A 16,770-nucleotide genomic window follows, 5' to 3' on the forward strand; every position below is an offset into this window, starting at 1 on the left:
TTGACAGCACTATATAAGTACCTGAAATAAATAGAATATAAAATACTGCAGCTCCCCCCACTGTGAAATGCTGCTCCAATGTTAAGGAATCATTGCTGAAAGTCTCCTGGGAAACTGACATTTCTGAAAGTGTCAATCTCCTAGGTCCCCTGCAGTACTCACTGGTTCCTTCTGGGAGCAGTAGTGAGGTGGGAGGAAGGAACATGTGAGTGCTGCAGGGGACATAGGAGATCAACAATTCTACAAGTGTCAGGCTCCCTGCAGAATTGGGAGGACGGGCACCAGAATAGTAAATATTTTCTCTCTTTTTTTTCCAGTTACATAATTTTTTTATTGGCGACAGTTGCTTTAGGAAGGAAGGTGGTTGACCAATCCGCTGATTATTCCTGGCAACTTTCTATAGAGAAAAATAAAACTTTTCTTTTTTTTGGTTATGGAAAAATGGTGTAAATCCTGAAACAATAAGACCTAATTTTTAGGAAATCAGTCAAATTTCACAATTTATGACATTTTGTTCATCTGTGCTGTGATGATTTATTATTGTGTAAAGTCGTGGCTGAATTCAGAACAGTTAACATCACAAAAGAATTAGCAAATATTCCAAGCATGATCTGGACCCAGGACCACGACACTGCAAAGGACACCATGCAGCTCTGAATCATAGTTTGGTAGGACACCCCCTGGTATTTCTGGAAGTGGTCATCTTGAGTAAGGACAGACGATATATGTAGCATTTACTTCCTGGAATCCATCTCTCCTTAGCTTAGGCATTGGCTGAGCTGAGAACCCTCCCTCCCCTCTTGAAGACTCCTGGGATATATGACCACTTTTACCTAGGCAAGGAAACCAGAAAGTAACTGAAGAAGTGAAAAAAAAAATCATAAATATATGTGTAATCTGCTGTAAGTTTTACACCAAACAATTTGTACCACACTCTGCACTGCAATCTGTGAGCCTTGTGTGCCTGCTGAATGGTTCCAACCAGGGCTTTTTTTTCAGTGGGGGAACGCAGTTCCGGCACCTCCAGCACTGAATGGATGTAATGGCAAGGAGTCCTGGGGTGTGCTAGAGGGTCTATTGATGCTGGCTGCCTAGGGTCTATTGTTGCAGCTGGTTGAGGATCTATTGTTACTAGGGGGGGGGGGGTTATATGTTTGTGGGGGCATTTGTTTGAGAGATCTACCATTGAGGGAGTTTATTGATGCTGGCTGCTTAGGGATCTATTGTTGCTGGGGAGAATCTATATCTACATTGGGGTCTATTGTTGCTGGGAGTTTCTGTTGCAGCTGATTTGGGATCTATTGTTGCTAGGGGGGTCTTATGTTTCTGTGGGGGGCAGGGGGGGGGCATTGGTTTCTGAGAAAGATCTACTGTTGAGGGAGGGGTTTATTGATGCTGGCTGCAATCTATATTTACATTGGGGTCTATTGTTGCTGGGAGTTTGTTGGATCTGATTGGGGATCATTAGACTGACTTCTGTTGAACAGATAGCAGTACACAAATATGGTACATGCGTACCCAGCTGTAATCCTTGACAATCTGATAGAGATGTAGGGGAACCAGTATTCCTTGTTCACTCAGTGAGCTTGTGCACAAGTTATATCCCAGACACTACATTACTTCTGGGTAGGGCAGAGGCAGTGTAGGAATGAACAGGGAACACTAGTTCCTGGTGTCTCTACATACCCCGCTTCCCCTAAAATAAGACCTACTCCAAAAATAAGACCTAAGGCTATTTTTGGGAATTGCTAAAGTATAAAACCTGCCCCCAAAATAAGACCTAGTTGTGATCAGGGTTCTTTTTTTAATCAGCCAGAATGCCATTCCGCCAGCGGCCCTGCGCACATCTACTGTCCCTTATAAAACACAGAAGCGCGGCTGAAGTGACAGCACCATCCACTCCCACAGAACCTCCCTACCACTGTACTCACTGTGGGACAGGGAAGGAACAGATATCTGCGGGTGCAGTATGTTTAGGGGGCGGGGCATCTCCTCCTGCAGCCTAATGCATGGAAGCCAATGCCCCAGGGGTGATCACCAGCCAGTGGGGGAGAGGCGGAGCGGTAAGTGCACATGGTGCACGGTGTGGAAAGATAGGACCCAAAACAGGAGTTACTATAGAGAGGGGCCGGCTGATGTGCAAAGGTGAGCTGCAGTCAGGTGTTGCAGAGGTAAATTGAGTCAGGCGAGTTGCAGACAGGGTGCATATGTGAGCTGAAGTGGGGGGCGCCCCAGAGGTGAGCCGAGTTGCAACTCACCTTTGCCCCCCCAGCCATGGCTCACCTCTGCATCCTGTCTGTGGCTCATATCTGCACCATGTCTGGAACTCACCGGTCAGGTCACCCCTGCAACACCTGACTGTAGCTCACAACTATCAAGCAGCTCTCCATAGTAACCCTCATCGACAACTGCCTACAGCTCACCTCTGCACCCCCTGTCCACACCTGGACATATAAAAAAAAAAATATATATAAGACCTAACCCAAAAATAAGACTTTTTGAGCCAAAAGAAATAAGACCGCGTCTTATTTTCAGGGAAAAATAGCTATGATGAACAGCACAAGCATTTTCCAATTACTAGTTAGCTACTATATACACATCTTTACAACACATACATAATGCAGACTATGGTAGTTAATTTCCCCCCCTTACAGGTTGTTATCCATTTTGGCTATGGGATCCACCACAGTGCTGAATGACTGAACACACCAGTTACTGTCCTGCAACCAATGAATGAAACCACAGAGAACATAGGATCCAAGGCACAGTTCTTTGATGTTCAGCTCCATTAATTAACCATAAATGTAATAGAACCTAGTGGTGCGTAGACACCGAACCTACAAGAACCAGGGTGTATATTAACCACTTGATTCATTTTGGCTTCTCACCCAACTTAGTCTACTATATAGGATTACAAAGCTATGAATTACTTTTCACGAGGACTGAAGAAATGCTTTAGCAAGGAACACAGATCTAAATTTATGAAATGAATTTAGACTTTTGTGCTGTGCACATGCCTTTCAAAACATCAATATTTGTTAAAGAAAAGCCAGGAAAAATGTAAATCTACAGGTTAAATACATGTACTTGACCTGCATTACCTTTCCAAGCATCCGATTCTGTTTTGGTCAGTCTGGATATTCATACACCCTACCTTGCATGGCCAGATGGATGCCTGCCCTTTTCTCAGCAAAAAGCAATACACCACATCTCCCCAAAATGGATACAAGCCCCCAATGGGGTTTAACTAGTGACATTTAAATGAACCTTACACTAGCCAAGATGGTTGGACATTTGGTAATGTCTTGTGCTGGAAAGACCCCACAAGCCTCTGAAGATGTAGTCTTTATTGCCAGTGAGGTCATGAACTCCATCCATTCATGTACAAGAGGACACAACAAGATTTTGCTTTCCCAACCCTCCTATTGGGCATCACAGGGACCAGTTTATAATGGGTAGGGGCTGAAAGTGCACAAAAAAACCCCACCACAATCCCGAATGGTAGGTGTATTGTAACAGAGAATAGCAACAGAAAATTCTGAAGTGCATGTGCAAATAATGCATTTATTTGCATGTTCATGAGGGGAAATAAGTATTTGATCCCATCACTCAGCAGGGTTTTGGGCTACCAGGTGTCTTGCATACAGATAAGCTGAGATTAGAAGCAGTCTCTTGAAGGGATTGCTGCTAATCTCATTTATAAAAAAAAAAAAAAAAAAAAAAAAACACACGACACCTGTCCACAGGAGCAAACAATCAGATTTCAAACTATCCACCATGGCAAAGCCCAAAGAGCTGTCCAAGGATGTCAGGGACAAGACTGTAGACCTACACAAGGCTGGACTGGGCTACCAAACTATTGCCAAGCAGCTTGGTGGGAAGGTGACAACAGTTGGTGCAATCCTTTGCAAATGGAAGAAACACAAAACTACTGTGTCTCCCTAGGTCTGGTGTACCATGCATGATCTCGCCTCGTGGAGTGTCAATGATCATGAGAACAGTGAGGAATCATCTCCAGGCAGCTGTGACCAGTCAACAAGAAAATTGGTAACACTACGCCGACAAGGATTGAAATCCTGCAGTGCCCACAATTTCCCTCTGCGCAAGAAAGCAGATGCCCAGGCATGTCTGAAGTTTGCCACTGAACATCTGAATGATTGAAAGTATTTTCGTAAGGAGACAAAAAAAAAAAAAAAAAAAAAAAAAAAAAAACCTAGCTCTTTAGCATAAACTCAACTCGTTGTGAGGAGGAGGAATGCTGCCTATGACCCCAAGAACACCATCCCAACTGTCAAACATGGTGGTGGAAACATTGCTATGGGGGTGTTTTTTGCTAAGGGGACAGGACAACTGCACAAAATCAAAAAGGGATGGATGGGGCAATGTACCATCAAATCTTGAGTGAGAACCTTCTTCCCTCAGCCAGGGCATTGAAAATGGGTGTTTCAACATGACAAGGACCCAAAACACAGCCAAGGCAACAAAGGAGTGGCTCAAGAAGAAGCACATTAAGGTCCTGGAGTGGCCTAGCCAGTCTCCAGACCTTAATCCGATTGAAAGTTTGATTTGCCAAACCTTAATGACTTGGAGGGGGATCTGTCAAGTGGAGTGGGCCAAAATCCTTCCTGAGATGTGTGCAAACCTGGTGGCAATCACAGAGATCAGACATTTCCTGTACCTGGCCAACAAGTACCAAGTCATGGTTTTGTGAAGGGGATCAAATACTCACTTCCCTCATGAACATGGAAATCAGTGCATCATTTGTTAGACATGCATTTTTTGCATTTGCTACAATACATCTACCATTTGATTTTTAGACTGATCTTTTGTGAGCGGGTAAACAGTCAAAATCAGCAGGGGATCAAATAAATTTCCTTCACTGTACATCCAAATTGGGAGGAACGGTTTAGGAATTACAGCTCTTAAGAGAAGCCATCTTTTTTTCAAGGGATCAAAAGTAATTGGACAATTAAATCAAAATTGATTTCATGGCCAGGTGTGGGCTACTCCATCAATTAAGCAGGCAAGAGGTCTGGAGTTGATTCTAAGTGAGGTATTTGGACTATTGATGTGAATCTACATCAGGTGTAGAAAAGAAGCTGAACATGCAGGTGAGGCCATTGTAAGGCTTCAAAACACAAGAAAAAGCGAGATAGCAACATTAGGAGTGGCCAAATCAACAGTTTGTTACATTCAGAGGAAACGCACTTGTGAGCTCAGACCCCCAGCATATGTTGCATAACTAGGAGGCAATTCTCATTTCTGCCCAAAGTAGAACAAGATACAAAGCTGAGATTTTTTATAGGCCTTTCTAGAATTATGGTGGGAATAAAGTCAGTAGAGACATAGAAATAGGAGTCAATAGAGCCGTAGGTATAGAAAAGTTTTTATTTAAGCATTTGCTGTTTTAATGTTGCATGTTTGACTCCTGTGACGTATCCATAGGCTTAGAACAGCAACAGCCACAGACCCAACAACCCCAGCAGTTACAAGTGCTCTAACCAGGTTCAATGTGGAGTACTGTGAGGAAGCAGTTCCTAAGAGGGAAAAAAAGAAATTTATAAAAAATGCCTTATACTCCAAGTGTAGAAGACAAAAACCCACACAAACAATACACCCCACATACAGATATTACCTTCCAGTTTTAGCATTTTATCATGCTTAGAAATTAACGCAACAGGTCCTTGGGAAGTCACTGTGTTCTTTAGAAATGTCAGATCCTGGTGTTTGGCCATTCTCCCTAAAAACAGATTTAAGGCTTAAAAACACAGTAGACCTTGGTTTCCTAGATAAAGCATCTCCCATTTGATGGGTGAGAATCTTAAAAGACACAAGGCTGCATCCCAAGTCATTGTAGAATACTCACTTCTTCTTTGACCACAAGAAGCCATACAGTTGTCCATGGTAGAAGGCACACAAACAGAAGCACTGCAGTGGAAATATACCTGCAGACAGGTTTATACAGTTAATTACAGCAAGGCAAAAAAAAACCCAGAACCCTACAGCAAGAGATTGTTTGTTTACCAGGCCTTCAAGGGCAAGTTGGGTGGTGGAGTCTACAAATGTGAAGGTGTTGACAAGAAAGCGCTTGTAGTAGTTTGGCAAAGGTACAGCCTGTGAGGGAGCTTTAACAGGAATCAGCCTGCTAATGTAGTTGTCTCCATCAAACTGGCAACTAAATAGGGGGAGGAGGGAGGGAAAAAAAAATGTTTGTTTAAGTGCACAAAATGTATTTTAGCTCTTTTTTTTAAACTATAGATTTCCCACCTGTCAAGCAATATGGGCCATTGAGGAAGGAGTGTAGGATCTTTAGAGTTGGTGGCCCAGCAGTCATTTAAGACAAGGACAAGGTTTGGGTCCGTTCTACGTATGATACGGACCTCCAGGTAGACTGGTTCTCTTAGCACCTTGACCACAGGATAGTCCCCCTCACTGTAGTATGATGCATAGGCAAGATCTGCATTACATAAAGAACAGTTTACACATGCAGAACCACAAAAGCTCCTCCCCATCCTTAACCAAGTCTAGGAGTAGCCTGGACTTCCTGAAAGGCCATTACCAATGTTAAAGTATAACAACTCATCAAGCTACATACACTCACCTTGTGCAATCCTCATTTCCAACTCAAGAGGTCCAGATGTACTAATAGGAAGAGGTGGTGGCAAGGTGTTCATTGTGATAGCCAGTGGTACAGTAGCTGTCTGAATGTAGCTGCAGCGCACAGTCACCCTAGATAAAGACAGTATAGTATTAGATACCAGTGCTTTATTGTACCTGTAGCAGATTATGCCTCTTACCTCATTGTACTGTCCCTGGTGATAGAAGATCCCCGAAATGTCTGTACTCCTCTTACAGCTTCAATAGTAGTCTCATAGGTCACTGAACTACCAGGTACCTAGGATGATGAAAAGTTGAGGAAATGCCATAATAGGCAGGCAACAAGCTTTTTAAAGCAACACACACAGATTGTAAGTTAAAGGCCAAGCTCCTTTTGGAACGTGTCACACCCATATTTAGGGCAAATATTTAACATGTTCCAGCTCCTGACACACACGATCTTCTAGCACCCACGGTTACAATTTCAAAACAGTGTGGCCACACAGGGCTCTGCCCATGTGGATACGGAATTAACTACATCTGTTGATCAGCTTGCCAGTTCAATGAGAACTACCAAGTGCTCTTGTACCTCGATTCCTCATGCCATTCAGTAACTGCCTGCCTATGAGGGACAGAGCCTGCAGGAGCCTGGCATTGCATTTGTGATATAGATTAGAATATATCTATCCCATCGCCTTCGCAAGTGATGCATAAAAAAAAAAAAAAAAAAAAAAAAAAAAAAAAAAAAAAAAAGGAGGAATTCACACAGCACAAAAAAGAAAAAAAAAAAAAAAAAAAAATATAAAAAAAGTGAATCCTGTTTATATTCAAGAACTCTTCAAGTAAGCATGCCCTAGTTGTCCACATGAGGGTGGATTCATGCAGTATCCAAGTACCACTAAGTTTACACAACTAGAATGACCTTTAAGAGCCATCTCATGACACAGAATACCAATTCAACACAAAGCTGCCATGATCCTTCTCACTAATTCGGAAGTGAAGAAACCCATATTCAGCTTTAACAAGTGATGCAACAACCCCCAATTATTGTAGCAAAAAAAGTTTAAAATATTTGGGCCAAAAATTTGCAATCTACTAAGCATCAGTGGCTCTCCAATCTCAGTCCCTTGTTTCATTAAATGTGTATGCACAAGCTTAGTCATGCTAGCTGACCAAAGAAATTTGTGAAAAGAGATTCACAAGAAAGCGGCTACATTATGGACAGAATGCGATACTCAGAAAAATTTCTAAAAAATGATGCTTTATTACACCTTAATGATTGACAAATGGGCAATCGCCCTAGTTTACCATCACCTCAGTATGAAACAATACACAGACCTAAAACCATAAAAAAAAAAAAAAAAAAAAAAAAAAATCACACCAAGACTGGTCTGGATATACATGTGCTGCAAAGGCAGTGACAAACCAAATGTGTGGTGCGGCAAATGCTCTAGACTAAGTTTCACTCCCTATAGGAGGCGTTTTCAAAAAAATTGAACCATAGGTATACAATATCACATGCAATGCATATTGGCAAATACAGTTACCACGTGGAGAGAGACATAACCCTAGGCCTATAAGGCAATGTGGGTAAAAAAATTGGAAAAAAGGAAGGGGATTTACCCCAATGATATAATTATGGGTTCATGCAGTACAGTCCTATTTAGGCACATGTGGTTGGGGCCCATCTACCCACGGTAGACGCAAATGGTTGCAAAGATTCTTATAGATGAAAGAGTCCCTGTTGATGTCTTGATGGAAAAATGAATATAGATAGAAACCATATAAAGCAGGGCTCTGCTATCTACATTCATTTTTCCATCTACATTCATTTTTCCATCAAGGCTAGAGATGAGCGAATTATTCAAAAATTCGATTTGGCTGATTTGCCGAATTTGCGGAATAAATTCGATGCGAATTTAACTTATTAAAAGGGTTTCTAGGCTTCAGAGAGACTTAATATTAGTGCAGAACACTGTACCTTTAATTTAAATGCCCTTGGAGTCTGCTGGGGAAGAGAAATAATACTGTCTGTCAGTATGACATGCAGATGAGTGCCGTCGATCTTAGAATCACCGCACACTTCACACATTTGGGCAGTCACGGGGCCAAAACCAGTGTTTGGAGCCACAGTGTGGCGGTGGAGGCAGCAGCAATGGGAGGCCATACAGCACCCTATGACAAAATGGAACCCACCAGCAGTGTGAGGAGACCAGGAGGAGGAGGAGGAGGAGGAGGAGGAGACCAGGAGGAGGAGGAGGAGGAGGAGACCAGGAGGAGGAGGAGGAGGAGGAGGAGACCAGGAGGAGGAGGAGGAGGAGGAGACCAGGAGGAGGAGGAGGAGGAGGAGACCAGGAGGAGGAGGAGGAGGAGGAGGAGGAGGAGACCAGGAGGAGACCAGGAGGAGGAGACCAGGAGGAGACCAGGAGGAGGAGGAGGAGGAGGAGGAGACCAGGAGGAGGAGGAGGAGGAGGAGGAGACCAGGAGGAGGAGGAGGAGGAGGAGGAGACCAGGAGGAGGAGACCAGGAGGAGGAGGAGGAGGAGGAGGAGACCAGGAGGAGGAGGAGGAGGAGGAGGAGACCAGGAGGAGGAGGAGACCAGGAGGAGGAGGAGACCAGGAGGAGGAGGAGGAGGAGGAGACCGAGGAGGAGACCAGGAGGAGGAGGAGACCGAGGAGGAGACCAGGAGGAGACCAGGAGGAGGAGGAGGAGGAGGAGACCAGGAGGAGGAGGAGGAGGAGGAGACCAGGAGGAGGAGGAGGAGACCAGGAGGAGGAGGAGGAGGAGGAGGAGACCAGGAGGAGGAGGAGGAGACCGAGGAGGAGACCAGGAGGAGGAGACCGAGGAGGAGACCAGGAGGAGGAGGAGGAGGAGGAGACCAGGAGGAGGAGGAGGAGGAGGAGACCAGGAGGAGGAGGAGGAGGAGGAGACCAGGAGGAGGAGGAGGAGGAGGAGGAGGAGGAGACCCGGAGGAGGAGGAGGAGGAGGAGGAGGAGACCCGGAGGAGGAGGAGGAGGAGACCCGGAGGAGGAGGAGGAGGAGGAGGAGACCCGGAGGAGGAGGAGGAGGAGGAGGAGACCCGGAGGAGGAGGAGGAGGAGACCCGGAGGAGACCAGGAGACCCGGAGGAGACCCGGAGGAGAAGGAGAGGAGGAGACCCGGAGGAGGAGGAGACCCGGAGGAGGAGAGGAGGAGGAGACGGAGGACCCCCGGAGGAGGAGACCCGGAGGAGGAGAGGAGGAGGAGGAGACGGAGGACCCCCGGAGGAGGAGGAGAATTCCATTCCAGCAAAAAGTGTATCTGCAGAGAGCTCCGCTATTTCTGACAGTTCTCTGACAGTTTCTTCACATTTACAGCGGTTGAAACATTGTATCTATTTGTTTCTGAATAAAAACATCTGTATCCTAAATGGAAACAAATAGATACAATGTTTCAACCTCTGTAAATGTGAAGGAACTGTCAGAAATAGCGGAGCTCTCTGCAGGGACACTTTTTGCCGGCTGTAGAAGGGATGAAAATCGGCCGATCGGGGAAAATTCAATTCGTGCATCCGAAGTTTGCCAATTTTCGGATTCGGCGCGAATCGAATTTTTCCTAATATTCGAAACGAATTCCACTTCGCCAAGTTTGATTCGCTCATCTCTAATCAAGACATCAACAGGGACTCTTTCATCTATAAGAATCTTTGCAACCATTTGCGTCTACCGTGGGTAGATGGGCCCCAACCACATGTGCCTAAATAGGACTGTACTGCAAGAATTCATAATTATATCATTGGGGTATATCCCCTTCCCTTTTCCAATTTTTTACCCACATTGCCTTATATAGGCCTAGGGTTATGTCTCTCTCTCCACGTGGTAACTGTATTTGCCAATATGCATAGCATGTGATATTATATACCAATGGTACAATTTTTTGAAAACCCCTCCTATAGGGAGTGTAACCAATGTGCGGTGCTGCAAATGCTCTAGACTAAGTTTGTCACTGCCTTTGCAGCACATGTATATCCAGACCGGTCTTGGTGTGATTTTTAAATGGTTTTAGGTCTGAGTATTGATTCATACTGAGGTGATGGTAAACCAGGGCGATTGCCCGTTTGTCAATCATTAATGTGTAATAAAGCATAATTTTTTGGAAATTTTTCTGAGTATTGCATTCTGTCCATAATGTAGCCGCTTTCTTGTGAATCTCTTTTCACAAATTTCTTTGTTGGTCTGCATATTTTTTGGCTACTGGATGGAAGCCACATATTGGGTGATACAATAATTTATATTTGAACCTCTAAACCTATTTTTTATTAGTCATGCTAGCTGCCTGTGGCATCAGTCTTTATGACCACAAACTCCATTTGATGCAACTGTATTGTAACACCCACCTGATATGCATTAGCACAGGATAATGGGAACCTAAACACAGCAAAGGAGCCACTTTTAGCTACTGAAAGCTGAGAACAGGATTGGTCCAAACCAGTCACACGGACAGACTCCAAAAGCAGAGGTGGCTTGGTCAGATCTTTGGACACTGCAATCTCCATGTGGTTATCAAATGAGCACTGTGTGGTCACTGTAGGAAAAGAGATGTTTGTAAGTATATACTGTCTACAAGCAGATCTACAGTGTATCCAAACACCAAATTTTTAGTATTCAACCTAAACTCCCCCCATGCTTTATTTTGCCGAGAAAAATCACTTTACAAAAAGGTCCAACATTTCTGGCTGTGGCCATCTTGAGTAAGGGCAGATTATTCGTGTAGCATTTACTTCTATGAATCCATCTGCCCTTAGTTCAGGCATATGGGTGTGCCTAGCTGAGAAAGCCCCTCCTTCCCCCTGGGATGAATGAGAAACCTGGAAGTAACTGATGAGGGCCCCCCCCCCATAATACACCTTCCTATCCGTTTACTAATGCTAGCAGCATAAGGAGCAAGAATAGTCAAGGTTGATAGAGCAAAACTCCACAATAGATGAGATGGCTTCATTTATTCTAAATGGACTGTCTGACTAAGATTGCAGTAAAGTTCAGTAAACCTACAGGAAAGTCTTAGATCTGGCACGGCTGTACACATTGAGCCTGGAAAGCCCTAGAAGCATGGCTTAGTTGCAAAAGGCAAGCTAATGAAGGAACACATTAGAAAGTCACTATATAGGTCTAGAGAACATGAATTAGCCATTACAAAACCCTTTAACCAATATTTGTTAAGTTAAGCTTTTTCTAGAGTAGGACTTAGTCACCCAGGATCATGAAAACACTTTAAATGCATTTCTTTAGCTATGGCTGAGATACTAGTAACTGTACCTTCCTCTACAAGCTGTCCATGGGCATATTCAAACATACTACTACCCATCTTTGGTATGATAAGCAGCATTCCACTTACACTTTTTGCCAAAGAAACAGGGCATTGTAGCATCATTTGGGGAATAGCAGCATCCCATCTCCTCACAGACCTCGCCATTTACAGGTTTACCAGCACAGGCCAGTTTGTCCACATTACTGACAGCAGAGCAGATGTCAGGGCTTGGGGCATCCATAGCATCTAAACAAGAAAGAAAAGCTAACAACGTGTGATCTGTCTACATCCATGCAGTTAGAACTATGAAAAGTTAAAGTATGTGGCTTGATTCCCAAAGTAGGGTATCAAGCCATATACCTTGTTTCAGGGGAACATGACATTAGAATTTCCATTTACAAGATTACTTGAATTCTGTTACCATTTTGTATTGGGCATGTTTTCTCTATCTTGTGTTGCTCAACTGTATCATTCACAATTTCTTCTAGAAGGAGGACCATCAGATACTCTTCATCCTATCAAAAAAGGAGTAGGACCAATTTTGTTAGAGTATGCATTACACAGTTAACCAACTGAATGGAGTCCCAGCCCATTCACTAACGACTCATGAAGTTCTTGCATTATGCAAGTTATCTCCCTGAAATTGTGCGGGGGGGAAAAAAAAAAAAATAATAAAAAAAAAAAAAAAATAGGTGCTCCCCAAAAAACAAACACAAGTCATACAGCCACCACATGCATTTTCATAGTCTCATGTAGAGCCAAAATTACAGTTTTAGTAGGAAAGTGTTACCATCATCATTGGGATATTCCCTGTCCAAGACAACAGGCATGAGGAAGATCCCTTAAGAGGTCTCCAGAATAAAAGAATGAAAATAACTGCTCTGTAAATGGTCTTTCCCCATCACTGTACTTCTGGAAATTGTCAGCAGGACCTATTAAGTGGTTACACAGACTGAAAAACATGACAGGAGTTGAGCACTTCCTACTGTCCTAAATGAAAGGTTTGGCTGTTCATACACATTAAAGCTTGTACTGAGCTATGCTAGTATTTAGCATTTTAGATTTTCAGAGTTCTAATTAGGACCACTGATCAATCCCATGTACTTCAGGTCTTTTGATCCTATCATGGACCAAATCAAGCTTAAAGTCTAATAAAGCTTACCACTTCTCTCACGTAGCATCCATCATAGGCAGCACCAACAACCATTGTGTTATTAGGTCTCTGTCCTACCCAGAGCCGGCAAGCAGAATCATTTTCTAGACGCTGAAATTCATCCTTGAAATCTGAACAGAATATGAGATATTGTCAGTTAAGATACATATTAATTATGTTGTGACATGAATGCAAGCCAGTGTAGCACTACCCCTTTAGGAGTTGCAATAGTTTTGGATCCCCCTATAGTCCTGCACAGCAAGGTAACACGCATCTTCCATTCAGACTTGCAGCCAGGAGACAGTGGCCAGTCCTTGAGCTGGTTGAGGTTTTATTAGCGGATGATAAAAATTTGATAGGGTGAGGGGTGTATGGGATGCCCAGAGGAACTGGAGACAAACTTCCTGAAACTATATACAAAGGTCTTTACTGCAAGAACTCTTCTGGAGAGCTAAGCAGCCTCTCCTGTTGTACCACCCCAGATCCTCCACAATCCAGCAACTCTGGGTGAATCCCTGGGCAGGTGATCCAGGGCCTGACACTACAGTGTGAACAGTCTCAAGTAAAGCTAATCCAGTGTCCCACCACAGTGCTCCTTTCCCTTTACTGGCCCAGGCCTAGTCACTTGGTCATCCTCCTGTGCTGCCGGTGGGTCAGTGGCTGCTACCAGGCCTTCTAGTTGGGCCAGTTCTTCCCTGCCACACAAGTGGTCCTCTTAGGGGGCCAGTTAAGTCCCAAGGTCTTCCACCTGCAGGTGAGCCCCTTTCCATCTGGGCCCCCTCACAGGCTCCTGCCTCACATGTGTCTTCCACCAAAAACTCTCCTCCTGCTGAGCAGGCTTAGCTACTCCTAGAAGTAGGTCCTGGCCCCTTGCCAAGCCTCCTGTTGGAGATTGGCCACGATCCTCCAACAGTACAAGCCAGCCAATCCTCATATCCACCTACTGCTTTTAGACTCTCCAAAGTTCTAAGACAGAGGGAAATTGCAGAGGGCTGGTCTGCAGAGCCTCTCCACTCTGACCCAATTTTGACCCCTGCTAGCCATTACTCCCAGGCTGCTACTCAGCCCTAGTTAGTTCTAGCTCCCCTAGCTACCTAGGAGGGTGCTACACCAGCAACCAGTGTCTTCTCACATAACATGTGATGTCCAAGTCAAGAGACTTGGAACCGGGTCAGGATTTCATTCCTCAAACCACCAGGTTCTCCCCACTCACAAGTATGCAAACCCAACATTTTATATTCTTGATATGTGCCTGCAGTGCCATGGACTTGTATACTGTTCCCTTTGTATTGCATCCTGTGTGTGAAATCCATGGTGTTCCTGCCAGTCCCTCTGCCTTCCCATTAATAATTGACCACACTAGGCAATAGCACAGTGTGGTTAGTGTTCTGGCTGTGCTGAGAACTCCACCTACTCTCTATTGATGTGCTCCCCCTACACAGCCAATCACTGAGGAGACCAGCATGCTGCTGTTTCTCCTCCTCAGCTCCTTATGCAGCTGAGAAGTGGGTATGTGATCACGAAGGAAAAAAAATGTTTTTGGTAGTGTTTTATATCATTCTATTTTAAACTGTATGGGTTGTTCTACAAAGTTGAGGGTTCACATACATCTGTGCAAAAGAGCCATGTTTGCATACAGGCAGTCCTGATCAGGTCTTTGGATGCAGCCCTAGTCACTGGTCCCAATTTGGGAACCACATAAGTGTGGGTGCATTTCCCCAAACGCAGACAGTATGCAGTCAGACACATGCCTGCATGGCACTCAGATTGGAACCAGTAGTTGTGTCCATGCAATTGTTGCATCCTAACAGGCAAGAATGACTGCCCGCACACAGAAGCATGAACACTTGTGTATCTCAGGTGGTCAAACATAACCCTCTTGCCAAGTCTCCTGCAGAAATTCTTACACACATCAGTCCTCATGCACACTGGACATTTTTACAGCGGCTGTCCTTGGCTTTTTACATCTTTCATCCACAGCCACTAAACTCCCCAGTATATTATCCTATGTGTTCATGCACACAGGCTAATCAACTTTTTTGGCTGTAAACCCCCCCCCCCCCCCCCCCGGGGGTATCTAGGAGGAGTTTAGCTGTAAAAAAAGCTCTCTTGATGAAAAACACAAAACCACAGTAAATCAGCATTTGTGTGACTTTTTCCCACCCCCAAAAAAAAAAAAAAAAAAAAAAAAAGCCACCATAGACAGCAGAAACAGACATTTTTGCTAGAAAAATTTGTGAAAGTAGCCTTATTCAAGTCCATGTGTCAGATTCATCTTTGATCAGGATGTGCTGCTTACATTCACCATGTTCTGTAAGCCAACTGTCCAATTAATTCACCAACTAATCATTATGAACAGCATCCCTACGCTTGACAAGTTCCACCCACAATAAGCCAAGGTGAAGCGGGTTTAAAACATACTTACCAAGCACAAAAGCAACACCTTCAATAGGCACAGAAAGTGACAACTCCATTTTGTTCAGGGCGCAGTTGAGGTGAGACGCACTATCCCAATACCCATCCGCATCACATACCGGCCACGTCAACCAGCAACTCCACAGCAGCAGTACTAACCCTAATCCTGCCCTAGAATAAAACATTGTATACACTGTGTGCAATACTGACATGGAGCCCTGACCAGAGATTTATAGTCTGGAGGGGGAGGCAGGGCTTTAATCTGTTTAAACAGGGACTAATGTGCACACAGGTGATCTTAATATGATTTGAACTCTGGTGCAGCACACCATCCAGCCCCGCAGCCTGTGAAAGTCTATGGCCTCATCCACACTGAGCATTTGCTCAGCTCCTCTGAACACCTTTATTCATGGCATGAGAAAAGCTGCTTGAGCCTCGCTTCACAAATGCAGATGCGGTTCTGATGTGTTGCAGAATGCATAGATTCAAATGTCAAGGAGGATAACATTGAGGCTGGCCATACATTATTCAGTTTTCTTGCTTTAGATTTACCAAAAACCATATAATAGGAGGTCAAACCTAAACAACACTTTCAATTGTATCCAATTAGGCAGACCCTTGCACTACATAGTTGAAGGTAAATCTAAAGGAAATTGGACAGAAAATTGTATAGCGTATGGCCATCCTAAGATAAAGGAGATGGCTTTCTATGGAGGTCATTCACACCCATGCGTTCCAAATGGGATGCGATTTCCAAAAGGGTCCTGTGAGTGTTTGGTGTGATGCTGTGTGTTTTTGAGCCCCATGGACTTGTATTAAAACAGCAGTGAAAATATAGAGGTGTTCTAATGCAGTGTGATTTCAGTGCAGATGCACCTATTTCTAATGTCACAAAATTAGCCAGAACAGAAATTGCAGCCGTGTAAAATCACTGCAGGATCAAACCGCAAATGCTCCTGAAATTGCACTTGCAGCCGTGTAAAATTATTATTATACAGTATTTATATAGCGCCAAAAGGTTTGCTCAGCACTGGACATTATAGTGGGGGACAGTACATGAGACAATACAGTAACAATACAATACACGAGGGGTTCGAGGGCCCTGCTCTTTCGAGCTTACAATCTAGGAGGGAGGGGATAGTGGTACAGGAGGAAGTGGCTGTGGGGGATGCAGTGGTAGGAGGAGTGGAGGAGATCGGCTGTTAGGTGAGGGTGGGGTAGGCTTCCCTGAAGAGATGGGTTTTCAGGGTGCGCCTAAAGGTGAGGAGGGTAGGTGACAGTCTGATGGATTAGGGTAGTGAGTTCCAGAGGATGGGAGAA

The 16,770-nt window shown here is 44.4% G+C and overlaps 1 protein-coding gene across 1 annotated transcript; it reads right to left on the bottom strand.

The window, feature by feature from the left end:
* Nucleotides 1-5,374: 5,374 nt before the first annotated feature.
* Nucleotides 5,375-15,509, bottom strand: LOC149457994 (zona pellucida sperm-binding protein 4-like). Its single transcript, XM_089682768.1, has 12 exons — nt 15,461-15,509; nt 13,045-13,166; nt 12,304-12,397; nt 11,970-12,128; nt 10,972-11,159; nt 6,798-6,895; nt 6,602-6,729; nt 6,268-6,457; nt 6,025-6,175; nt 5,867-5,945; nt 5,636-5,740; nt 5,375-5,537 (listed from the first exon to the last, which is right to left on the bottom strand). The coding sequence occupies exons 1-12, from the start codon at nt 15,507-15,509 to the stop codon at nt 5,392-5,394; spliced, it is 1,509 nt and encodes a 502-aa protein (XP_089538894.1). The 3' UTR covers nt 5,375-5,391.
* Nucleotides 15,510-16,770: the final 1,261 nt, after the last annotated feature.

The sequence above is a fragment of the Staurois parvus genome, unplaced genomic scaffold, assembly GCF_062004578.1.
Source record: "Staurois parvus isolate SC_StPar_1 unplaced genomic scaffold, SC_StPar_1.0 ptg000298l, whole genome shotgun sequence".
Lineage (NCBI taxonomy): Eukaryota > Metazoa > Chordata > Amphibia > Anura > Ranidae > Staurois > Staurois parvus.

Coding starts and splice junctions, on each gene's coding strand:
- LOC149457994 (XM_089682768.1), bottom strand. CDS start 15,509: ATGGAGTTGTCACTTTCTGTGCCTATTGAAGGTGTTGCTTTTGTGCTT. Junction 6,730..6,797: donor ACCAGGGACAGTACAATGAG/GTAAGAGGCATA, acceptor GTCTTTATCTAG/GGTGACTGTGCGCTGCAGCT. Junction 6,458..6,601: donor GGAAATGAGGATTGCACAAG/GTGAGTGTATGT, acceptor TATGTAATGCAG/ATCTTGCCTATGCATCATAC.